Source organism: Corvus kubaryi, unplaced genomic scaffold, assembly GCF_017639235.1.
Source record: "Corvus kubaryi isolate FWS band 111438036 unplaced genomic scaffold, C.kubaryi_AGA036_p1.0 66, whole genome shotgun sequence".
NCBI lineage: Eukaryota > Metazoa > Chordata > Aves > Passeriformes > Corvidae > Corvus > Corvus kubaryi.
The window spans coordinates 11,731,384-11,756,377 of NW_024582054.1; the positions used below are offsets into that span (position 1 = coordinate 11,731,384).

A 24,994-nucleotide genomic window follows, 5' to 3' on the forward strand; every position below is an offset into this window, starting at 1 on the left:
CCTATGAATATCTCAAACAAGTTTTTTTAAGTATTCGCTTTAAAGTCATTCTCATTGAAGAGGACAGGTGGAGATACTTAGTTTGGAACTTAAGGAGGGGTTTTGTTTTCTTTTATCCAGTGTTGATGGATGCCGCGATGATACTTTTATTCCGTTTCCTGCTGTTTCCGTGCGCATTTCCTGAGGCACGTCCGACGGGCTTTCAGGTTTCCATGAATCAGAAGCACCCGCGGAGCCGGACAGCCGCACCCGCTGCTGACCCAGCTCCGCACTGCGCCCGCCACGGGCGGGCCGGGCCGCGACGCGGCGGCGCTCGGGCATGCGCAGCGCCGGGGCCGGAGCGTGACGGTGCGGAAGCGGCGCGCGCCTCCGCGCCTGCGCGGGGTGGGCGCGTGACCCGGAAGCGCTCCGGCGGTGCCTGCGGCTGCGGCGGGGCCCTGCACGCGGACAGCTCCCCCCGGCCGCGCGCCGCTCCCGCGCCGCTCCCGCCATGTCCCGCGGCTCCAGCGCCGGGTTCGACCGGCACATCACCATCTTCTCGCCCGAGGGCCGCCTCTACCAAGTCGGTGCGTGTCCGGGCCCGCGGGGCCGCCGCCGAATTGCCCCGTCACGGGCCCGGCCTGCCCGCGCCCCGGCCCGCGCCCCCGCCGCTCCCCGCCGAGCGGGGCTGTGGTCAGCTCGGGAAAGCTCCGCCGAGCCCGGCAGCCTGTGTGGAGGGGGGAGACGCGGCGCCTCCCGTGGCTCGGGAGTCTCGGTTCCCACCTGGCCTGGTCCCGCGGTGTGTGGGAGAAGCCTGGTGGGAGCGTGGAGCAGCGGCGGTCCCGGTCGTGCCGGCGTGGGGCCCGGGGAAGGGGTCCTCGCATGAGATAAGGAAAACTTAGAGCCGTGGTGGGCTCCCTCAAGTGTCCCCCGCCACGGGGAGCGACCTCCTCTGAGTCCTCGGTGTTTGATTTCAGATGCTTGGAGACCAAACTTGCAGCTATCCAGAGGCGTTTATTCCCCCTTACGTGTTTCTTTCAGTGAATCTTGCCAGGCCTCGGAGCGCTGTGTTTTGGGATCTGGGAACTATGATAGCTGTTTGAAATGGGATTTGAGCTGCCTCAAACCCTGCATGCCAGAGTGACAAAGTCAGTTCTTGGATGTAACTCATACGCTTTCTTGTTAGACCTGAATGCCGTGTCTTCTGTGCACTGTGGCCTGTGAGATAGCAGCAAGCATCCTTTGTTTTCAGGTTCCTTGGAAAAATCTGAAGCCAAGCTTCAGCTCCTTCTGTAGGCCTCTGTTATTCCTGTTTTTGCAGTGCACCAGGTTGTACGGAAGCACATCCTGGTGCTCCTTGTGTAGAATGCTTGATGACAGCACAGTTCAGCTCACAGTCTGGCAGGACAGTAGTTTGAGAGTGTTTCTGGAGGATCCTCACAACAGGGACAGATGAACTGCTTTGCAGCATCATCCAGATGCTGTCTTCCCCAGCTGCAGTGGCTTCACTGCACATCCACTGCATGCTATGTCCTTACATCTGTTTGTTCTCCAGGAAAGGAGAGATCTTTTTTGCTGGGACCGGATTGCATGAATTGCCCGTGGCAGCCATATAGTTTTTCTGTGACTGCCCTTGAGTTTTTCTCAGGAAGAAGCCTGTGTGGATTAGGCCTCGTGGACAGGTGGCCCAGTCTTGAGCAGTCCTTTCTGCAAGGAAGAATTAGGAGAGTGCCTTTGTGTCGGTGTCTGTACACAGACAGAAAGTTACCTGTACTAGATACCTGCATATGGGTGCTGTCATGTATCTGGAGCATGTATAATGCTTGCAAGCAGCTTGCATGGTGAGCCTTATACATAGGGGTGGTAGGGACAGCCCTTCCTCACACAGGGTGTCAGTGGTTCTGTCACAGAGGAGGCCAGGTCTCCAACCTTCCGCTGCCATTAAAACAGGCTGGTTGGTCTGCATCACTTTTCGCTGTCTCTGTCACTGTACTACTCGTTGGGAATGGTTTCTGCATTCTGTAGCAGAGAGGAAACCAAGCCTTGGTTTTCTACCTCTGGGATATATTTAGCCATTAGGTTAATGTATGAGAAGTGTGTAGTACCTCCATACCTCTTAATAGTGTCGTAGAAACAAGTATCTGCATGTGTATTTGAGAGCTTCTGCACACAGTCTGAAGCTGTCTTAAAGCTATTTTAAGTACCTATGTGCTATAGGAAGAAAAATATGTAGATGTGCATAGTTAACTTCAAGCAAGAATGAGCTCACTTTGCCTGCAGCCAGGCTGGTAACTCGGACGTGGTGCCACATGGGCGTTGCTGTTTCCCAGCATCTAGCCTCAGGCAGAAATCTCATGTTTGCTTGCAGTCAAATGTCCAGGTCTAGGTGGTTTTGTTTTATCTTTGTCCCTGTGCTGGATTAAGATTAGCTGGGGGCTCTCAAGGATGAGCATGGACATGTGCTGCTTTAAGACTGCCTTAAAACTTGAGGCAATTCTGGAATTTCTGGAATTTGGCAGTATGGGAACAGAGATTTCCAGCATAGTGATATTGGACTGAAATGCCTATACTTTGTCTTAGGTCTGTCTTCTGCTTTCAAAGCTCAGAAAACTCATGTGCCTTTGAAGTGATCTCATATTAGAAAACTTAACAGTTATTTCACATTACTGTGGTTAAAATCCCTCAGAGCATCAGTGTTCTCCTGCTACCTGTTAGTTTCTATTTTCAAAGGTGATGTTTCTTCTAAGTGGAGTTTTGGGAGGTGAAGAAAATTACTGCAGTCAAATTTCTGACTGTTGTGATGTATTCAGGGAACTGCAAGGGGCTGCTGTTTTGAGAGAGATTGTCTGCAGTGCTAGTGAAATACTTACATAGCAGTAAACAGACTTAAAACAGCAGTAGCAACTTGGATTTGTTACATTGTAAGAGCCACTTCACCTTTTGGCATGTTTCTTTGAAAACGAGGTGATAATAGTACCTAATGGCCAGAAGGGACTGCAGTTTAGCAAGCCTGGTTGTTGATAGTTGTGAGCAAAAACTAGTTTGTGAGGGCACCTATTCCTGCTGCCACCTAAGTGTCACAGAACCACAGAATGGCTGAGATTAGGACGGACCTCTGGAGATTAGCAGGCCCCAAGCCCCTGCCCAAGGAGGCCCACCCAGAGCTGGATGCCCAGGACTGCATCCAGATGGGTTGTGAGTAGTACAGGCAACCTGTGCCAGTGCTCAGTCACCATCACAGTAAAAACATATTTTCAGGTGTTTAGGTGGACCCTCCTGTGTTGCAGTTTGTTCCAATTGCCTCTGAATCGGTCCTGTCACTGGGCATCACTGAAAAAAGGCTGGCTCTGTCCATGTGCTTTACACCCTCCTTTCAGGTGTTTGTACAGACAAATAGACAAGTGTTGCAAAGCCCGGGCTTGGGGCTTCGAGCATGACCAGTTTGTGGGCAGTGCTGGCTCATGCCTCACTGGGTTTTGTGCTTTGCTGTAGTCTGGCACTGATCGTCCCAGGTTAGCAGAGTTCTACAGAGGGAAAGGGAGACCATCCTTTATGGCACGTTTGGGTAACCAGTAAATGCTCTGATGTCTGAGAGTAGTAAATACTGTGCCATAAATACAGAACAATGAGCCCTTCCTTAACACTGACTCAGCAGATTGAATATTAAGATGAAAGATTTGACTTTTTTTCATCTTCAGATTATTACTCTTCTGTTGTGCAATCCCTTCCATAGATCTGAGTGCAGCTTTGAAAACAGACAAGTTTCTTGCTCCCATTATTTTAAGATAGTTTTAGCAATTTGCTATGCTGTTTGTAGACATGTTCTAAATTCTGGGTTCACATGCATAGCTAACAAAAAAATTCACCTACTTTTAGCTGCTGTCTGAAACTTGCCACTCACTTAGGAAGTTCTGAATGTTTATCAAGTATCGCCAGACAAACAGTTTTTAAAGTTGTTGTTCCTAAGGCTTTTGAAATCATTAATCAAGGGAAATTTTTTTCATGGATCATTTCATGATCATTACCTCAGTGTTTGCTTCTTAATCCATTGTATTTACATGAATAAAGCACTGTTTAGTTGGCATCTGTGTAGCTTTCATTATAAAAAGCAAATAAAAGCATTGTAGTGTTTGAATGTCAAGTCAGAAAATATGCTAGTAAGGTTAAAACCTGTCTCCTTTGCCTCCTGTGTCATCATATCAGTTTCCATCTATATCAGTAGATTAGAAGAGAAGTTTATATCCTTTAAAATACTAAACTCCATGTCAAAAATTCTGTAAGAATTTATGCTTACTGTACATTAAGGTTGGACAATTTTGATCAAGTTCAGAATAGCCTTTTTGTTCTAAAAGTTATTCTGTTATTGTTAAGCTTGAACTGAACAAAAAATCAAATTATAAGAAACATTTGAAGGAAGCAGTGGCAGTGGTTTTGTGAAGAGAGTCAATGCACATTGTACTAAAGACCGTAAGGATACAAAGTATTGCACAAGTATTAAAGTATTAAAAAGGCCATAAGTTGGCGAGATTCATGTGTTGCGGGAAGGTGTGTCAGAGTTTATTATACTAGTGTCTCTGACACAAGTTTTTTACTAACATTTATATATTTTTCTAGAATATGCGTTTAAGGCCATAAACCAAGGTGGACTTACATCTGTAGCTGTTCGTGGGAAAGATTCTGCAGTAATTGTAACACAGAAGAAAGTACCTGTAAGTAGTCTGTTTTTGAGGGGAAGTCTGGAAGGAGAGGAAAAAAAAGGTGGGGGTGAGACTCAGCAATACTGATATTATACTTATTAGCACTGACATATATAGCTGTTTGAACTGAATATCTAATTATCATTCTGCTTTTTACGAGTTCTAGCTCCATGTAGTGCTCAACTGTACATTTTCTCACGAAGTACTGCAATATTGCTTTTCTCTGTAGTTGTTGAAGGGGTAAAGCTAAAATAGAAGTTGCTCCTGCTGAATTGAGCGTGCATTCATTGCTCTGGCTTGTAAGCGCTGAGCTGTCCATAACCAGTTCCCTGATTTCTTTAATTCCTGCTGAGAAAATGTTATACCAATAGCATGTAGAACAGGTTTTAATGAGTGTTTCAGCTCAGTGATGATGTACTGTTGATAAAGTGGGGAAATTCTTTTATGTTTGAAGGCCAGCATGCAATAAGAGAGCAAGCTTTTGTATGTGGGTTCTCAAAGTTTCTTCAGAGAGAAGAGGACTGTGCTGTTGATCATGTTCTTGATCTTATCCTTTTCCAGATACTGTGGTTTTAATCTTCCCCGTTCTCCAATGTCTTCCTTCTCATGCCTACAGCAGTAAAAAGTGGAAACCCTGAAAGACAGTTTTTAGCTGCTATGGGTCCTTTTTGGCCTTTCTGTAAAAAACAGAGCATTCAGAGTTTGTCTTGGTGTTTTTTTTCTTTTTTTTTTTCTTTTTTGTCTTTTTTCTTTTTACTTCAAGGACAGTGTTTGCTATTACATTATTTCTGTTTCCTCTTTAGGACAAGTTATTGGATTCCAGCACAGTGACTCATTTATTCAAGATTACTGAAAATATTGGCTGTGTGATGACAGGAATGACAGGTATTTAATTCACCATCTTTTTTAAGTATCTAAAATATGTCAGATTTTTTATGTAGTTTACCAGCGTTACATCATATAAAATAAGTAAGTGCTCTAGGAGATTTGTTCCACTCAGTCTGGTTTTGGAGAACTTACCTACTTCTAATGGATATATTTAAAGACAATGTAAAGTTGGACCTGGAATTTATATTCTCAGGCAATGCTAGAAAAAAACACGGTACATGTTCAGTGAAATTAATATTAGTTCTTTCTGTCTAGCTGACAGCAGATCCCAGGTGCAGAGAGCCCGCTATGAGGCTGCTAACTGGAAGTACAAGTATGGATATGACATCCCTGTGGATATGCTGTGTAAAAGGATTGCAGATATTTCTCAGGTCTATACACAGAATGCTGAAATGAGGCCTCTTGGTTGCTGTAAGTATAGTGTATGAAAATCATCTTTTCTGTTTCTTGTCTAAGTTTGCAAATTTGTATATAAGAAATTCTCACCCATTTTCAAAATGAATAACTGAGGGAGTAAGAGGGCTGAACAGGTGAATGAGAAAGCAGTGTTTTAAGTCTTGAATTGGAGCAATGATGTTACCATTGACTCAGCATTTGAGATGATGTAGCCTCTCTGACACTATTTCACATTAGTCTTTGGGGACTGATCTGTTCACACTGCAGTGATGTCTGTGAGCGGGAGATGATCTTTATAACCCTGTCTGTTTGTGGTGGTTTGACTCTGGATGGATGCCAAGTGTCTGCCAAAGCCTCTCCATCGCTCTCTTCCTCAGCTGGACATGGAAGAGAAAAAATACCATGAAAGGCTTGTGGGTCAAGATAAGGGCAGGGAGGGATCACTCACCAATTACCACCATGGGCGAAACAGACTTGCCTTGGGGAAATTAATTGCATTTATTAACAAGCAAATAAAAATAGGATACTGAGCAGTAAAACCAGATCTTCAAAACAACTTCCTGCTGCCTCCTTCACAGGTTTAACTTTTTTCCTGATTGTCTAGCTCTCCCACAGTAGCACAGAGAGATGGGAATGGGGTCTGTGGTCAGTTTGTAGCGCATTGTTTCTGCTGCTACTTCCTCCTCAGAGGGAGGACTCCTCACACTCTTCCCCTGCTCCAATGTGTCTCCCACGGGAGACAGTCCTCCATGAACTTCTCCAAAGTGAGTCCTTCCCATAGGCTGCAGTTGTGTTTTCAGACTGCTCCAGGAAGGAGTCCACCTTACGTGGGGTGCAGTCCTTCAGGAACAGGCTGCTCCAATGTGGGCTCCTTTCTCCACAGCACCACACAGGTTTCACATGGGGCCACAGCCTCCTTCAGGCATCCACGTGCTCCAGCATGGGCTCCTCCAGGGGCTGCAGGTGGATGTATCTCCACCATGGATGTCTATAGGCTTCAGGGGCAGAGCTGCCTTACCATGGTCTTCTCCACAGGCTGCAGGGGAATCTCAGCTCTGGCGGTTCCTTCCCTCCTTCATTTGCCTCAGTGTCTGCAGAGTTGTTCCTTTCACATGTTCTCACTCCTCTCTTCTTTGTCTGCAATCCCCTTCTTTTTTATTTCTTAAATACATTATCCCGGAGGCACTACCACCATTGTGGATGTGCTTAGCCTCAGCCAGCAGCAGGTTGGCCTTGGAGCCAGCTGGCTTTGGCTCCTTTGGACATAGGGGAAGCTTCTGGCAGCTTCTCACAGAAGCCAGCCCTGTAGTCCTCTCACTACCAAGACCTTGCCATGCAAGCCCAATACATTGGGTAAACATCACTATTAAAAGAGAGATGCAGAGTGCAATTATCCTTGTGCAGGTTTTGTGGCTTTTTTATCTAAGTAGTATGTATAGGACAGATCTGCATAATTTTTGATCCTAACTTAGCCATCATATATATAATGTAGAGAAAAAGTGCCTAAAAATATTTCCCTTGCAAATATTTCTACATGTCTTGTTTTATAGCAAGCTTAAAAAAAAGTTGTGTGTTGAGTCATTTTTTGTAGATATTCCTGGTCATCTGTGTGTTCTGCGGTTGGTTCTGAGTTGTTTTTTCTCTTATGTTTGGCTGTAAGCAAATTATAACTGTGCTGTTAGGCTGTTCAGGAACTGAGGTAAAAGACTTAACAGGTTTCCTCAATTACTTTTTCATTAAACATTCTGTCTGGGTTTCTTTTTGGTTGGTTGGATTTTGGTGATTTTTTTTTTTCCTTTTAAGGAGAATAGTTTCAGAATTGATGAATCACTTCTTGTAATCATAGTAGGCCCTAAGACTTGTGACTAAAGAAGCAACATTCAGGGTTGCACCACAGTTTCCATGATGGGGCAATTTTCCTATGCTTGTGTGCTTGTAGTTTTCAGGAAGGATTGTTTTTTTCTTCCCTTGGCATTTCCCATGCCTTGATACTACTGGAAATTTCTTTTTTAAAATACATGAATAAAAATATGTTTTTCTTAACTTCCCTTAGCCTTTTTTGAAAATATGAGGGGATTTTTTTTCTATTGTATTGCTGCTCAGAAGTTTATCAGCTCTAACTACTAGTTAAAAGTTACACAAGTGTAAATAATTGAAAACCATTACTTTGTTCTGTTTTGGGTTTTCATTGCAAGTATTGCTTTTGACTTATTTTTTTAATATGCATATTGAGACAATGCAGCTGTAAATCAAGAAGTGAGGGTGAACATAGGTGCATCTCAGTGACGTGGTCAGTTTGTGTTACTTGAAAACTATCCAGCTTCCAAGCACTTAGTCAGATGGTCTTCAAAGACTCAGTTATGTCCTGATGTTTCCAGTTTTCATTTCAGATTTTTTTTAATTTAAAGAGGAAAAGGTATGCAATGCAGTGTTTTTCAGGATTACAAACAAGAAAGATAAATTTGGTCTTTTAATATTTCTATTAGTTTCAGCATGTTTGTGAAGTTGCTTTCTAGAAAAAGACATGGTAATAGAACTATTGTTTACACTTTTGTGTCATATAACACAATGTGATGTGAGCTGTGGCTGGGTAAACTTTGTATCAGGATTAAACTGTTGTATTTCCTGACTTTGTGGTTCTCTACACACTGAGCATGGCAAAAACATTTGTATGTTTAGTGAATAGCCTTCTTTGGGAATGACGGAAACACAGTGTCTGCTAAAAGGAGTTGCACACCTGGTAATGTGATGTTGGTAAGAAATGGCAAATTAGGGATAAAAAGGAAATCACAGCTCCAGGTACGGGACTGATTCCCAAAGATGAACTGCTGTGCCTGCATGTTTTTTCGCAGAGAGTGGTATCCATTCTGTTCTTCAGTTGAATTAAATTGCTAAAGTTGGGGAAATAAATAAATTAACAAATTTTCTCTTCAAGGTATGATTTTGATTGGTATTGATGAAGAACACGGCCCTCAGGTATACAAGTGTGATCCAGCAGGTTACTATTGTGGATTCAAGGCCACAGCTGCAGGAGTTAAACAGACAGAGTCAACCAGCTTTCTTGAAAAGAAAGTAAAGAAGAAATTTGACTGGACATATGAACAAACAGTAGAGGTAGGCCAGCAGAAGGAAATGAAAATTTGTTAAAAGTATTTTTAATGAATATGCTGCATGTAGGCTTGCAATGTAGAGAAATGCAGTTAGGCATTTCCTCTTTTCCTACAGTTCTGTATTGCTGCCAGAGCAAATATAGCTATTCTGACCAGAAAATCGCTTGAAAGTATTCTCCAAGTGTTTGAATAGTCATCTAATCTGCTTTTTTTGCTTTAGGTTAGCTGAAGCAGATTCTATAATTGTAGCACTTCCACTATAGCTAGTGTTTGGTTACTACAGTGCTTGATTTTGAGGATACCAGTATGACTTAACTTTTAGTAACATTTAAAACAATCTTCGTATTAGAAGGCATTTCAGACAGTATCTTTGCATGATAAAATGATTTGGTTTCGTTGTGTTTTTTCTGCTATGAAAACATGTCCCTTTGCTTTTTGTAGATTGGGCCTTTTAGGGAAATGGCTGGAGAGGGACTGTATTCTGTAGCAAGGGAAAACTATTTGGAACTTCTAAGCTGAGATTTTGAAGTGAAAGGAAATAACTTTAAACCAGAAGGAAGGGTAGTTGTTAATGCTATGTCTATTAAGAAAAAAAAACCTTAGTGCTTTCTTTTTAATGATAGGGGGTTTTGTCATCTTTCAGACAGCAATAACATGCCTGTCTACTGTACTATCCATTGATTTCAAGCCTTCAGAAATAGAAGTTGGTGTAGTCACAGTGGAAAATCCTAAGTTCAGGTAAGTGGTCAGTGTTGATAAAATTTGGTGTGTTTCTCTGGTTATGTGCAACTGTAAATTGAGAAAAAGAGATAAATTTCAGAAGTTGAAATTTTGAAGGGTTTTTCACTTGTAACTCTTCAAAATGTGTAGGGGTGGAAAACATTGTCTAAAAAAACCCCCACAGTTTTAAAATGTGTGACATGGGTAAAGGATTTAGTAGAGAAAAGTGTTCTCTTTCATTTCTTAAAAGGATATTGTTTCCTCTGGTGATTGAAATGTAGTTACATCTGGTGTAGAAGTGTTTTCATGCTTAGAAGCATAAAAATTGTTTGTAGTATTGGTATCTGGAGTCCACTCCCAAATCATAGTAATGCTAACTAATGCAGTAAAGTCTGGTTTATATTATGGAATATTTACAAGTCACTTAAATTCTTTAATCCTTTTCTAAATCGAATCTTTAAAGTATTCTTGCTCATCTTTTAATTGCTAGCATTTCTGAACATCTAAAATGTAGTCAGTAGATCATGGATTTGTATGGTTTGAAATACTGTATTTAAATTTGGTAAGATTAAAAGATCATGGATTTAAAAAATCACTAGTGATTTGAAAATGGCTGAACTATTTACTTTCTGAGTATGCTGCATTCCCATCTAGCATGAAAGCAAGGCACCTGCTATTTCTTCCCTCCTCCATTATTGCCTGCAGTGCACTGTGTGCACCAAAATTGCTTTGTCAGTGTATCAAGATACCTGGAAGGCTTCCTGCTGAGGGCAGGAAGGCTTCACATGGGATACAGTGTACTTGGCAGCCTTCTCACAACACAGTCTATAGCTGCAGAAGTATGAATTAAATGTGGGAGAAAAAGTTTGGGGGATTTTTTATAATGCAAAAGAACCCTCCAAGTTTGGCTTACCTAAAGTTTAGGTAAGTCTGGCTTGCTGCAGAGGGATTCAGTTATTTCTGCTTTAGTCTTTTATTGTTTGTTTGTTTGTTTTTTTTTAAAGAAAGAGAGGAACAGTTAAATGGGGGACAGAGTCCTCTGTTAGTGTAGTCTAACTACTTGGTAAGTGGGGATTGAAGAGAGGCTTCAAGCATTTGGGGTCCACAGGTTCAATCTTTTAAGTGCTTGCTTCCTAACGTTTTTAAGGTTGACACGGTGGTGATGGCTGGTTTTGCATTTGGTGGTGTGTGCTGAGGACAACAGAACAGCTCAGTGTTTGTGAGAAAGCACACAGGAGCTGCATGACCCCTTTCCTACTGCCACTCAAGGGTCAAGTGCTACCTTCTCACTAGGTCTCAACTTGCAAATGCATTACTCACAAAGAATTATTTGTTCATTTTCTATCATTTGTTACCTCCTTAATCTCTAGTGCCTTTGATTCTTCCTTTATTTTTCAAAAGAATTGGAATGTCAGCCTGTGGCCCTGACAGCAGGGCTTTAAAGGGCAGAAAGATGCATTGCTCTAAAACTTATTTGTATAGATATTAGGTTGTAATATTGGAGCTTAAGGGAAAGAATCATTTAAGCTATTCAAGATTTCTTTTTGTTCTTTCAGGATCCTTACAGAAGCAGAGATTGATGTGCACCTTGTAGCTCTGGCAGAGAGAGACTAATTAGCGTTCCTGTTTCCATTGTCTGTGCTTCTGGCCAGGATGTTTGGTGAAAAGAAAACATTTAATAATGGTTTTAGATTATGGGTGGAAAACAGTGTTCGCTATATGATGTATTTTACTCTGTACAAATAAAACAGAGGTTTTTGAAATTCTTGGTGTCTTCTTTTAATGTTATTTTTTAAACTTCCAATTCTATGAAATTGTCATAAAAATGCTTGATGACTTTTAGTGTTTCTGCGATACTTGCTTGCCTTTTAATTGTATTTTTAAAGAAATTTTATACTCTGATCTGTATTTTTCATCTGAGCTATTTGGCTCCTCATGTAGAATTAATATCAGGTTTTGTGGTGTGTGTGTCTTGAGATAATTCTTACATTCACATTCATTCTCTCCATGGCCTGATGTTGAAAGCCTTACAACATTACTGGTTTAATTGTGGGGAGGTTAGGAAGACCTTACTTGCTCAGGTTTATATGAGGATATAGTGCAAAAGCTGAAGGAAAAAGCTTGAGCTGTGAGTCCCAGTCCTTTGGACTAATTTATTGGGAGTGCATGTAGTGCATTTAAGAGATGTCTTCTATAATTAAACAGCTCTAACCTGACATTTATTTAGGGAAAATATTCTATATGTAGTGTACTTTGGGATTTTGGCTGTTAGTCACCTACCAGGTTTTGAGGCTTTGGGCAGTGCCAGAAACAATGTTTGGGCTAGATGGGGCCAAGACAAAGTCCATCAATGGCAGTGTTGATGCTGGGAAGCAACTCCCCTTGCTCCTGCAGAGGTTTTGGGTTTGGAGATGAGACTGCAAAAACTGCAGTGAAGAAAAATGCCTTTTTGTTTTGCTTCAGTTGAAGAGGTTCCAGCCTCAGCAGTAAATAGGGAGATGATGAAGTTGTGAGGGAGGAGGCACTGAGGAGAAGGGGAAGATTACCAGGTAGTTTTAGCTGTTGCACACGAGTCTTCTTGAAAGAATGCCAAGCTAATGTAACTTCTTACCTTCATTCCTCTGCTGTGCGTTTCCCATATTGGCTTTAATTATTCCAAAATTCTCTGATTTTTTTCAATGCATTTGGGAAAGGCCTTGTAAGTTGTCAGAAACTGGTTAATTTTTTTCTTTGTGCTTTACAGTTAAAGCCCCTTGAAAGTGTATTTTTCAAGTTCATTGTAGCAAAGAAGATGCAATTCTGTGTTTGGTGGCTTTAATAAAAGATAATGGTAACCTTATGTGATAACTGAGTTGAGGAGATTTGGATGTATAGTGGATTGTTGACTTCACAAAGCTACTTGGGTTTCTATTCGTGCCTCCAAATTTCATCTTCCCTCATGTCAGATAGTGTAGTGTAGATGGTAAGATAAGCACCCCTGCTTCTGGTTTTGGGTTGGTTATCTGAGAATTCTGTGTGGGTTTGTGCAACAGTTGGCACATTTGTGCAACTAATGGCACATTCAGAAAGATCTGTGTTGTTTCAGCTGCCAGTGATGGCTGTGTTTCTGAAAACCTGTAGGGCCTTTTTTCCTAATACTCCAGTTGTATAACAACCTGGAACTTGAGTAGGCTTAGGTCATGGTTTAGTCTGCCACAAAATACCATCCACTGGTAGTTTGTTCTTGATCAGCTTTAATAACATATAGAATACTTCACTAATGACTTCTTGAACAAAAATTAAAGGGAAGATGGTAATCGGTGATCCATATGACTAGAGCATATTTGCATAGTATTCAGTATCAAAATTCCCTGCAAGTCCTTTAATTCTAAATTTTGGAGCTTGTATGGGGTTGTATAACACAAGTGGTGGTTCTGAGAGCAGTGAGTGTTTGTTCATACCTTGCCTGTTTTGCAACGCAGAACATCCTGTCTTGAGTTCAGAGATGATGAAATAAGGTGTCTACAATATATTGATGGTGAACGTTGCCTTTTTTTATAAGGAAAGTTAAAGTCACAGCAATTGAAATGGCATTTTTGCTAGTATTTTGCCCTGTAGAGAAAATTCATGGTTCTCTTTTCATATTAAGAATGGAGAAAAGTCAAAGTTTTTTGTTACTGAAGAGAAGGCTGCAATGCAGCTGGGCATACCTGACTGAATGGGAAACCCCCGTGTATCACACATAACACATAATTACATTCTTCACTCCCTGGAGCAGATATCACCTGCAACCAAGCTGTACAGCTGTGGCCGGTGCTGAGCTGTACCTGGTATCACCTGCTGTTCCAAACCTGGCACTTCCAAAGAAACTGGAGTATGTGTGGTATGGTCATGGTGCTTCTAGTTTGGGTAGAGCTTATCAAGAGGGATACCAGACTTGGGATTGCTCCAGGTATTTGTGGTTTGTTGTGCCAGTGCGGAAAACTGACAGATGCAGTTCCAGTGTGAACGCACAAGTAAGTAGTTAAACAGGAATAGGATCAAGTTTTATTTGCATACCAGACCCACGTCAGTGTTACCTGTACTAAATTTGAACTGGCTCTGCACAGCCTGGTAACTGTCCACATTACAATACCAGTGTTCTTTATCTGTGGTGTAGTGTAAACATGCAAATGCCAGGTACATGCAGTCAGCTTAGGTAAATCAGTATTTACTGAACTCTGAAAATCATCTGGATTTCTTATGAGTAACCTCCCTCCCCCCACGCAAGTGGGGCCTCAAAGACAGTAATGGTATGTATTATAAACAGAAGTAGCTCAATGGGGAGCCAGCTGCTCACCCATCCCAGGATATGTTTGTCCAGCTGTGTGCTGGACATTTTGTCCAGAAGGATCCTGTGACAGGCAGTATCGAAAGCTTTACTGAAATCCAAAAGAATTATATCACCTGGCTTCCCCTGATCAACTGGGTGAGTCACCTTGTCATAAAAGGAAATCAGGTGTGACAAGCAGGACTTTCCTCTCATGAAGCTGTGTTGGCTGTGACCAGTGACTGTGTCCTTTAGGTGTTCAAAAGCGTTTTCCCAGGGGACCTTGCTAACTAGTTTTCTGAGCAGCCTGACATCTGCTCTCCTCATGTCTAGAGTTTAAGTTTGCTGGCACTTCTCCTCATGTCAACACAGATTTTAGACTCTGTTGCTTCATGGTCACTGTGGCCAATCTCCACTCATAAGACCCTCTCTTAACACACAACAATCCTGTTAAGGCAGGCAGTAGTGAACCTCTGTGGGATTTCAGATATGTCTTAAGAGCATATGTGGTCCTGTGTAATGCACAATGTTTTGCCGTATCTTTTCACTGTAAAGCTGATGACAGTCTAAGGACGGGTAGATGGGGAGTTCAGATGGAGCGAGTACATATAGATAAAACAATTTTAATGACATGGAATAATATGCAGCATTCTTCTCTACCTTCTCTGTCCTGTTTTGCATTAGATCAATGTCCAGGTTTATCAAATAAGAAATATTTTGGTTCAGCACACATTGTTGAAAGTAAGATGAAAGAACTAGGTCTGTCATTTTCTAGCATCTGAAGAAAAAAGTACAAAACTTTCTCATGTTTTTCCCCTGACACAGAAGCAAAGCCTGCTATTTTGAGTTCTGTAAAACAGCAGCCTTACTGGGTCATGAGACCAAGTTTTGTAAAGCATATTCATGACAGTATTCATGTTTTCTTCTAGGAAAAAGGCTACACTATCAGGGTAGTAATGGTAGGGGCATTGCTTTTCATTTTGTAATCAGTGGATTTTTGCTTTTTCAGATGGGAATTTTTACTTGTTCCAGCCAGTTCTTGCTAGTAACAATTTGTTCTGTTCTGTTGTTTTGCTGTAACCCAAACAACTTGGAAACAATGCAAGACATCCTGTGGTTCAGGATCTGTTGGAACAGTGAAGCTCTCATGCCCAAACTAAAACAAGTATCATCACATGCTTATGCAAAGCTGTTTAAAATAGTCTGGACTTTGTTTGTTTATTGTGGTTCTCATATTTTAGAAAACCCCATGAAACATTTTAACCTGTCCTTTGTAGTATATCTATATAGATAAACTTGCATTTTTAAGTGACTGTCAAAACCCTCAGTTATTAGCAGTATTTGCTGCTCTTCACTCGGATTTTCTTAGCAGTCATCTTTTCTGTAGTGATAGTCTTACCCATGTCACCATCTTCTATGAAAATTCTGTGCTGCAATGTTAAAAATGGCAGCTCTAATGTACTTCGCTATAAACCTGATGAATAAATAGAGCCAGCATATCACTAAGTCAAAATCCAGCTAACTGCTTGGCAGAATTGAGTCATCTTCCAAGTAGTGTGTGCTTCCACTTTTTGGGGTTAGTGCTTTTCTCCTGGTTCTTTTTAGAACCTGCCAGCCCTGGCTGATCTTCCTGGCACTGCAGATGCACTACATGGCCATCTTCTACCTGTCATTGTGGCTTAGCTGATGCGTTCATTTAACCACAAGCCTCTGGAATGAAGTTTTCTATCTGAGTCTTTAGCAGCATAGTATGCAGTGCAGATTAGCATACGCAAGCCAAGACTTCATTTTTTTTTGCCAGCGAATTGTGTTTGTTTCCTCTTCCAGAAAACTGACTCTTGTGACACCCAGTGGCATAGAGAGTTGTGAACATAAGGTATTAATCCTTTATGAGATTCCTTAGACTAGAAGGCAAGCCTCTCTCAAGTTAGAGAGTCAAATTTGCTAGCTGATGGAGAAAAATGGCATGAATGTGCATGGACTGGGATTGCATGAGCATGAATAGGGATGCCATTCAGTGGCGTCTCATGTTGCTGTGATGCTTGCAGGTGTGCTCAATCTCCCGGTTGTTTTGTTTTTTTTTTCCAGCTCTTCCTTCAGCAAGCACTGGTGCTTATTTACATTTGTAAAGAGCCATTCTCTTTACTTAATTGATGGGAAACATTGGGTATTTTCGTTCAATTCTCTGTTGCATAAGTGACCTGAATCGTCTTGCTCTGGGATCAAATTGGCTGTAGTGCTGGTGTAAAAGAGGGAAGAGGGAAATGGGATTGCACTGCCTCTGTGTTAAGCCACTGAGAAACCACAGCCTGCATCACCAAAGGAACAGGAGTTTCCATAGCTCGTAATCCCCCTGGCTAGTCTTTGACTTAAACCTATATGATGACACCTGGCTCACCAGAGTTGTGTTTGCCTTTGTCAGCAGGTGACTCGAGCCTTCACTTGGGCAGCATCAAGACTACTCCCATTTCCTCTGAGGAAGGTTTCTCTGGGGACAGTGCTGTTACAGCAGCTCCTTCTCAGTTCCTCTGTTTCTGTAACAACTGTGTAGCCCAGAAATTTCCAGGGTTACCCAGGGAACCTGATATGGAAACAAGCTCGTGTTTAAAAGAAACAAAACAACAAAACTGAGCCGGAGCAATAGCTCAGTGTGGACACTGATTTAACCTTGATACTGGTCCTGCAATAATAGTACCAGCACAGGGGGCAGTGCAGCACAGGATCCATAAGCAGGGTCTGGTTAAAATGGTGGCACACCTGGTAGGAGTGACAGTCAAAATTCTGCCTTGTAAGTAAATATTTTCTTCGGGGAAAGATGGGATATTAGTTCTCAGAATCCACAGAAACCTCCTTCATGAAATCTAACTGGAAGCTGAGATGGTTGGCTAGGCAGGGGTTCTCTCTGGGCAATGCACCATTAGGTCATTTAGGAAGCCAGAACTTTCAACAAGGTATCAAGAAAACCTGCAGCAAGCTGGCTGCCAGAGGGGACAGCAGCTGCCTTGCATTGCGTTTTAGCACAAATGGGAAGGGCAGCCTTTCTTTATTTTCCTTTTCTGTCGCTGTCCCTTAAACCACTTGTAGCCTTGCATACCTTTAGGGCATTGTGAAGAAATGTATTTGGATTGAATGTTAGCCTAGTTTCAGTTAACAGTATTTGAAAATGCCTGCTGACAGAAAAAAAAACCAAAAAATGTTTCTCATCTAAGGATGTGGTGAACCTTGAAAATAGGCTACCACGTTAGCTTAGTTATTCACTGCCCCTGAAGGTAACAGGAAGCAGGCTGAGGATTGCTGGAGTCAAAGCTGTTAGCAGAAAGGATGGGAGAGAAGGGAGGATTTTCAGTGATGATCAGGAAGGCTGCCTGACTTGCCACAAGGTAGTGGCAAGTTGCCTGAAACCTCAATCTCCAGTGGATATTTTTCAGCCTGCAGCTCCAGGTTGCTGCGCCTGGTGGGTGTCTGCATGCATGAAATGTTTGTTGAATGCTTATTAAAAGATTAGGTGATGATGTTCCCCATTTCTGTCTCCAGGAGAAGTTTCTATTACTAACCTCGCTTACCTAGTAACCAAGCAAGTAAATAAAGTACAAAATAGTGTAGAATTGGCTTTGGAGGTGCAAAAATAGTTATATCCCATGGGTGACAAGAGTACTTACCAGGAAGTAATTTTTTAAACTTTTTTTCCTACTTAGAGTACCTTGCACTGACACCTACATCTTTCTCACTCCAATGCAGGAAACAGACCTGGGCTCTTGTGTAGGTAGGTAGTTCATCAGGGGACATCTGTATGAAGTGCCTTAATGCTCTGCAAGTTCAAAGTCAGGAGTTACAGAGGTGGGCTGCAAAGTAAGTCTGGATGGGGAAGAAAAAAACCAAACCTAGATGGTGTGAATGTCCTGGTATGCAGGTAAGGAAAAGAGAACAAGGTTGTTGAAAAAAGGAAGATAACAAAAGAAATTAATGATAAGTAGCATTACAAGTGGTCTGTATTACATGAATGAAGTAGCAAAGGCCAATTTCAAGAGGGGAATTTAGTTACTAATAGAGAAAAAGAGAATAGAATGGATTTTTCTGCTCACTGATGCTGGACATATTGATAAATAAAAGCATGTGCAATGCATCAGCAGGACAATTGAGAAACTGCTTCTGTTGATGAAGTACATATTTGCAAAATGATGTTACACTCTATTTCAAATGCAGATAATAACGAGTGTGTGATGCTTTCCCACTTTGGTAGCAAATCAAAACACATACCACAACATTACACGGACACTTGTGCTTTGTAACAAGAATCAACATGTGTGGATAGATACCTGCTGTAATCCAGCTCTGCTGGGAACATGGAGCTTTCAAAGGTGCTGGAAAGACCAAGATGTGCTGCAAGTGCAGAGTGGGCAAAGAGCCTTGTTTGAGCTTCTAGGCTCAGGTGCATGACATTAGGCTCTTGGTGTGAGCAGGGCACAGGTCCACAGAGTCAGAAACAGCTGCCTTCAGCCGCTGCTTGGTCCCACACTGCCTTTGTGCTAGCACTGGCATCCATGTGAATGCAAGCTGACACTGCTCAGGAGGCCCTTCTGGGCCAGTACTCATCCCTTTGCTGCAGGATTAACTTTTGTCTCAGCTCAGCTCACTGGCTCATCACACAGTTGCATGGGCTCCAATGCTTTTAGAACAGAGAGGGATAAGATCTTGAGGAAACAGGGAGGGTAGGACCCAGTTAGCACAGGCTGCTGTTTTATCATCCTGTCAGAGTACAAAAAGCACACCCCTCGATTTGGTTGTGCCACATACTGTGGGTTGCTACAGTTATATTGTGTTGGTATTTGAAATATTTTCAGATGGATTGTTTCCTAGGAGAATAAACAATTGCTTTTTGCCAACATCACGCACATCACTAGCTCAGGGCACTCTCCAGCACTAAAGCACAACCCTCCACATGGTCCTTCAGCCACTCTGTAGGTGCCGCCCCATTCACAGCCATACAAAGGGCGTGAAACTCCTTATGCATGTGCTTCGTTCAGTTTGCGGAAAAACCGGTGTTTTGAAAGGGCTGCATTTAAGAGCTGTGGTTGCTGCCTGGAATTGCTCCAGCTGGTGAAAGTCTCCAGCTCCCTCCCTTTGGTCTTGACAAATACTGTGGAGCTGCTGAGACAGGTTAGTTGTGCTGCCTAGTGTGTTGTTTTCTGCTCTCCCATAATGTTCTGACTCGGATGTACCTTAAGGTCTGTTGAAAATAAATAAATGAAATACAGCAAAACTGTATTGTATTGTATTGTACATCTATGCTGAAAGATAGGCATCTAACACAACTAGTATTTACAATAACTGAACAAAACCTGGGCACTCAGTTTTGCACATCTCTTGGTTTCTAGAGCTGGGAAAGAAAACAGCATTGTCCTCAGTATGCAGGGTCATGTGAGGATAGCTGAGCTAGAAAGGAAGCCAACCCAAGCACTGCTGTGCTCTCACAAGCCTTCTGCCACGGGCTGTGGGAGAGGATTCAGAACAGCATTAAATATAGTTGCAGCAGAACCTGCCTGGCTAGTTTCTCCTGGATTTGTGCTTTGAAATTTTCATTGAAAATGTCCTTGCATGGTGCAGTCTCACCAATAATAGCAGTGGGGTGGACATGTCTCCACCAGCCCCTGAGTCCTGGCTGCTCACCCCGGGGCAGGTGGGTCCACAGGACTTGGTGGTTTGTTAACTCCCCTACAGCTACAGCCTCTCATCTCTGCTGGTTTCTGAAGACCTTCTGCCACTGTTAACAGTGAGAAATATTGCTACCCTTCATTCTTTTCTCTTCTTAATTTTAAATTATGATTATTCCAACCATTTTTTAACATGTTTAGGGAGTGGACTCTGCAAACTGGCCAACTTCCATAAACGATTTTCAGTTGTCTTTAAAAACCTTTCATGCTCGGGTCACAGGCATGTTTTAAGATCTGAGAGAACAGATCAGTTCTCTTTTCTGGAGACAAAAATGATGAGAAGTTCTGCTGGAAGTAAATCACAAAAACCAGGATAAGGATAATTTGAAATTTGTTAAATCACTGCTAGTCCTAATCCTGTCCCCTCCAACTTCCATATACTTAGCAGTTAATTATTCCTCTACCAACCTGGGGAGAAACATTTTAAGGTAATTTTCCCCACCCCCAGTTGCTCTGAGGCCCACCCTGAAAGAAGCAGGGAGAACCTGGGCTTGTTTTTATTCGTACACACCTACGGCACCAGGCTCCACCCTGGAGGGAATTCCCACGCTTGGTAATTGCACTTCGCAGCATGCCAGCAAACATTCAACTAGCTCCGGGTTGAGCTTGATTCCAGATCCTGTAAATACAGTGGAAATCTCCACGAACATGCATGGCCTTTTCAGAGTCCTTCCCCCTCTGAAGATTTTCTATGCTGGTGCCTGTGACTCTCCTGCAGCCCAGCCAAGCTGTATCTGCTCAGCACAGAGAACTACCATGGCCTTTGTGGCTGCCTTGGGACAGTGTGGTTTCCTTGGTTTTTTTTCCCTTCCATACAGTGAATAATGGGGTTTCCTCTGATAGGACTAGACTGGTCTGGTCTATGCTTTTACCTCTTGTGGGCAGATGGGCAGTGACATCTTTCCATCTGTAGCTCAAACCTAATTGCATTTCAAATACCACAGTGCAGATAATGGCAAAATTCCCTGCAGATGATATGAGTGGCCCAGAAGCAAATGAGGCAGGAGATGGTTTGTGTGCCTCTTGCAGCTTACAGGATCCCACCTGGCTTGTGAGGGCCTGCCCGGTGATTGCCGTGGGCTGCCCGCGGTGGGGACGTGGCCACAGCCTCAACTGGGATCTCAACTACTGGCTCAGCAAGGAGAAGTAAAGGTACCAAAACCCCCTCCTGGTTTCCCTGTTCCCAGACTTCTCCTCCATTCAAAAGTACCGTGTTTAAAGGCAGTGTCATAGGCTGGGAACCCCCTGTCTTGCACAGTTTCCTTCCGCTTTTCTTCTTCCTGAAACGCAGTGCCTTTGTCATCTCACAACCACACAGTGTCCTCTGAGCAACAAAAAGGGGGAGCACTCGGTGTGGCTCCATTCACGATAGCCTCTGCAGACTCGCCTCCCCGGGAGACCCTTCTGGTATGAAGAGGAGGGAGAAATCCTCCTTTTATCCTCCACCACTCTGTCAGGACAACAGACAGTGCCTCTGGGCACAAGCAGCTTGTAAAACCCACAAAATCTCAAACTTTTTGGGCCAAAATGTTCTTGGTTTTAGGCAGATAAGGAGCAAGGGAAAACAAACTCAGCATGTAAATGGAGAAGAGGTGCTGTACAACCAGCACTTAACAGCATTTTAAACTTTAGTAGAAATATTATTTTCACAAAGAGGAAAATCCCTTTAAATACCACAAAACCCCTCAAACCTGATTAGTCATCTGCGGGATCTGGAGAATTAGGACTAGAATCCTTGGTTCTCCTCCCCCTGCTTTCAGCAGGACAGGGACAAGGCGTTACTGTGGACTGTGTGAAATAGTTCATTCTAGCAAAGTGCATTTGCCCCTCTTCTAGAGGTCAGGGATTATTTGCTCACTGCTGAAGGCATCTGCTTTAGCCACAGTGCCGATTACCTTCCTCTAGAAATCCCCCTGAGGAGAAGCTGAGTAAGCTGAACCAGTGGATGCTGAGGCCGTGGCAATACTTTCCTCCTAAAGCAGCTGTTGCCACATACAACCAATCAGAAGAAAAAAAGGACAAAAAAAAGATTTAAAAAAAGGAAGGGAGGAGAAACATGCCCAGGGAAATGTTATGTTACCAAGGTCTCTTGCTGTGTTCAGCTGCAAGGCAAAGCTGGCTGAAAAAATGGGAGGAATGTGCCTTGTTTTCACATAAGGACTGCAGACCATCCATCCTATAGTTCCCATGGTATTGGTTTTCATCCTTTTTTCCTAAATAACCAATCCAACTTACAGATGTGTGTGTTTTCCACCCAGGTCCTGCAGGCTTGTTGGAAGCATCCTCAAATGCTTCCTCCTCCAGGCAAATGAGTGGGGGAGATCCCAACTGACACTTGGACTAGGGGAAGACAGCTCAGCTCAGCTCATGGACCAAACCTTCTGCTTCTGCAGTGCTTCAGAGCAGCAGAGTGCTACAGGGGTGTTAAAGGGGACTAGGATGGGGAGCACAGCTGATTGTCACTGACCTTCCAATCAGCATGTGGCCCTCTGAGGCTGTACACTCAGTAGAACTCAGGCGCCAACAGTGTTTTCCACTTTAATCACTATGAAAGTGGGTGAGAATAGCCTTAGAGAAGTTCATATGAACCAGAAAATGGCATAAGGCACTTTATGTGCCCTATTAAGCTGTGAGTGATTTTCCCCTCACCCGCCTGGAGACACCTCAGTGCAGTGGGCATGGGAGAATCCTCCTCCTGGCCAGGCAGCTTGGTCCCAGCTTGGACTGAGAGCAGTGGAGGACACTGCCTGCTTGCACTAGGGAAGTGAGAAACTCTTCAATAAGAGCCATCAGGTGCACTGTGTTTTCTTTGGTCTGGATGATTCCCCACAAAACCACAGTCCAGGCCAAATGAGTGGCTTGGCGCCGGCTCTGGCACGGCTCTGCTGCTGTAGTCTTCCATGGGAGCTGCAACAGCAGCTCTCCCAGCTCCTGCAGCAGCCAGGCACACACAAAGCAAAAAAAAAAGAAAAAGAGAGTGAGGTCAGAAATTCTCCCCAGTCTCTTCCTTCCAAACCCAGGAACAGGAGTTTTTCATTGCAAGTTACCATGGGAAACACTCCACTTTCTGAGAAAAAAAAACCAAACACCTAAAAGCAAGCAAACAAACAAAAAACTTAAAAAAAAAATTTAATTATCTGTGTGGCACACCCATTTACACTGAAATACAGTACATCCAGGTAGAAATTGCATCAGCTTGATCCAGGTGTAATTTTGCTGTGATGATAGTTATTTCAGGCAAAGTCTTCGTCTGTCCCTCTCTGCCCTGATCTTCTTTGGCTGCCTGACAATTGCCTTTCCCCATGTTCAGTTTCTGTGTTTCTGCCCCCAACCCTGACCCTCACTGAGAAGCTTTTCTGTGTTCTCATAGCTGTTGTGGGCAATGTCATGTAGTAAATTTCAAAACCAGGTTTTGTCTGGCTGCTTCATGGCAACTCCACACTGGCATTTGATTTGGTCCTTCAAAGTGGGATCCTTTCCCATTTCAGTATTTGGATCTTTCTCCTCATAGCTCTTCTGCTGTGCCTGTGTTCTGTGCAGCATGTTACCAGTTACAGCGACTTCACGGCAAATCCACCCCGTAGCTCTCTGCATTCAAAGGAAATGGAATAAAGAAGGGACTGTCCACTCAGATGTGACATAAAGCGTCCATGAAGCAGAGAAGAACAATCAGCTCAAACACTTCCCTTGCTGGCTTAGATAGAGTGGAAGTGATGAAGCTCTCCTTGATGAGCAGCAACAGGTCATGAGAGCTGAGTCACCAAGACACCTACCTGTCAGCAGGTGATTTGGGACATGTCAGCTGTCTCTCAGAGGGCCCACGTGGGATGGCACGTGCTGCTCACATTGCAAAGATTTAACTGTGCACAAGTTACTGAGGAAATGGAAGGTGGCTGTCACACCACAGTTAACATAAGAAGTGAAGGGAGCCCTGCATATAATGCAGGACAGGTACTTTTACTTTCAGCACTGGTTTTGTTTATACAGCCTGGGTGGAGGCAGGAACCCCACCAAAACAAGCTTGCAAAAGGAACATTTCATTTGTGGAAGGAACATGGAATTTCCCAAGGTAAGAGCAGCAGGTTTAAGTGACTGCATTTCCGTCAAGCAGTTGGCATCCTTTCCAGTGCCCCACCTCCTCCTCTCCAGCCTCGCTTCCTTGCAGGCTGAGGGCAGCTGTGGCTCCTCTGGCTCACAGCCAGCCCTGGAGCTCAGTGCCTGCCTACCTGGAGCCAGGCCTGTTTTCAAGGTGAGCCCTTGTACGTGAGTAGGGGTAACACCTGTGCACTGAGACAGCTGTGCTGCTCCTCCCCTCTCCTCTCCTCCCTGATGCTGGGTGGCCCCAGGGCCTGCAGGGGGCTGAAAATTGATTCTTCCATTTGCCATGGTAAAGCACTGAGAGGCAGCAGACTCTTCTCATTCTTTTGATTTTCTGTATTTCAATAGGGCATACACTTGGTCGTGCAAGTTGCCATTTTCCCTTACAGTTTCTCATGGCAGCCCCATGTCCCAGCATGGGCAACATCTATTTCCCTGGTGTCCTCCTGACCTTGATTGCTCACTGGAGGAGGCCCCTCTCCTGCCTCCAACCTGCTCTGTGCTCCCAAGTAATCCTACTGGCTTCTCTTGCTCATTCCCATGGTAAGCCTTCAAGGCCCTCTCTGTCTTTTTAGATCGAAATTGCACAAACTCTACCTCTCCTTTCCTCTAGGCTCAGCAAAAGCCTCTTTGCCTGCTGCTAGGAAGACTTGCTGCTCCTGCCTGCCCTGGCAATTTGGTGGATTTCTAGGAGGGTTTTCTTTCATGGTTTGGGCCACAAGGACTTTTATTCTTCTAGACCCAGCTCTGGAAGAGGTTTTCAGTCTCCCTGCTCTCACTTACCCCTCCCACTGGAGGTTGATCCCCCTCAGATGGCTGGTGGAGTAATTAGAGTGAAATTCCCTGTGCTTGCTTTGGGCAAAATTATACAGGTTAATTTAAATTAAGGCGCCCTGGCTGGTTCTGTCTGAACCGAACTAGGGGAAAGCTCATGCAATCCTCTCTGCCAGCTGTGATATGAGTGCTGTGGCAGCCAGGCAGACCAGGGTTGTCAGCTCTTCCACCTGCAAAGCTGGGGCTGAGCAAGCCATGTCCTGTGTTGCACTTCTCCAAACGGGGCCAAAGCCAGCTCAGCTCTGTGCTAAGCAGAGGTGCTCAGCTGGTTAG

At 43.5% G+C, this 24,994-nt stretch overlaps 1 protein-coding gene across 1 annotated transcript; it reads left to right on the plus strand.

Moving 5' to 3' along the window:
- Window positions 1-397: 397 nt before the first annotated feature.
- On the plus strand, window positions 398-11,553 carry PSMA6 (proteasome 20S subunit alpha 6). The gene is made up of 7 exons (XM_042047547.1): window positions 398-566; window positions 4,594-4,688; window positions 5,480-5,561; window positions 5,820-5,975; window positions 8,896-9,074; window positions 9,714-9,808; window positions 11,347-11,553. The coding sequence occupies exons 1-7, from the start codon at window positions 491-493 to the stop codon at window positions 11,402-11,404; spliced, it is 741 nt and encodes a 246-aa protein (XP_041903481.1). The 5' UTR covers window positions 398-490; the 3' UTR covers window positions 11,405-11,553.
- The last annotated feature ends 13,441 nt before the right edge of the window (window positions 11,554-24,994 follow it).

Coding starts and splice junctions, on each gene's coding strand:
- PSMA6 (XM_042047547.1), top strand. CDS start 491: ATGTCCCGCGGCTCCAGCGCCGGGTTCGACCGGCACATCACCATCTTC. Junction 5,562..5,819: donor TGTGATGACAGGAATGACAG/GTATTTAATTCA, acceptor CTTTCTGTCTAG/CTGACAGCAGATCCCAGGTG. Junction 9,809..11,346: donor GTGGAAAATCCTAAGTTCAG/GTAAGTGGTCAG, acceptor TTGTTCTTTCAG/GATCCTTACAGAAGCAGAGA.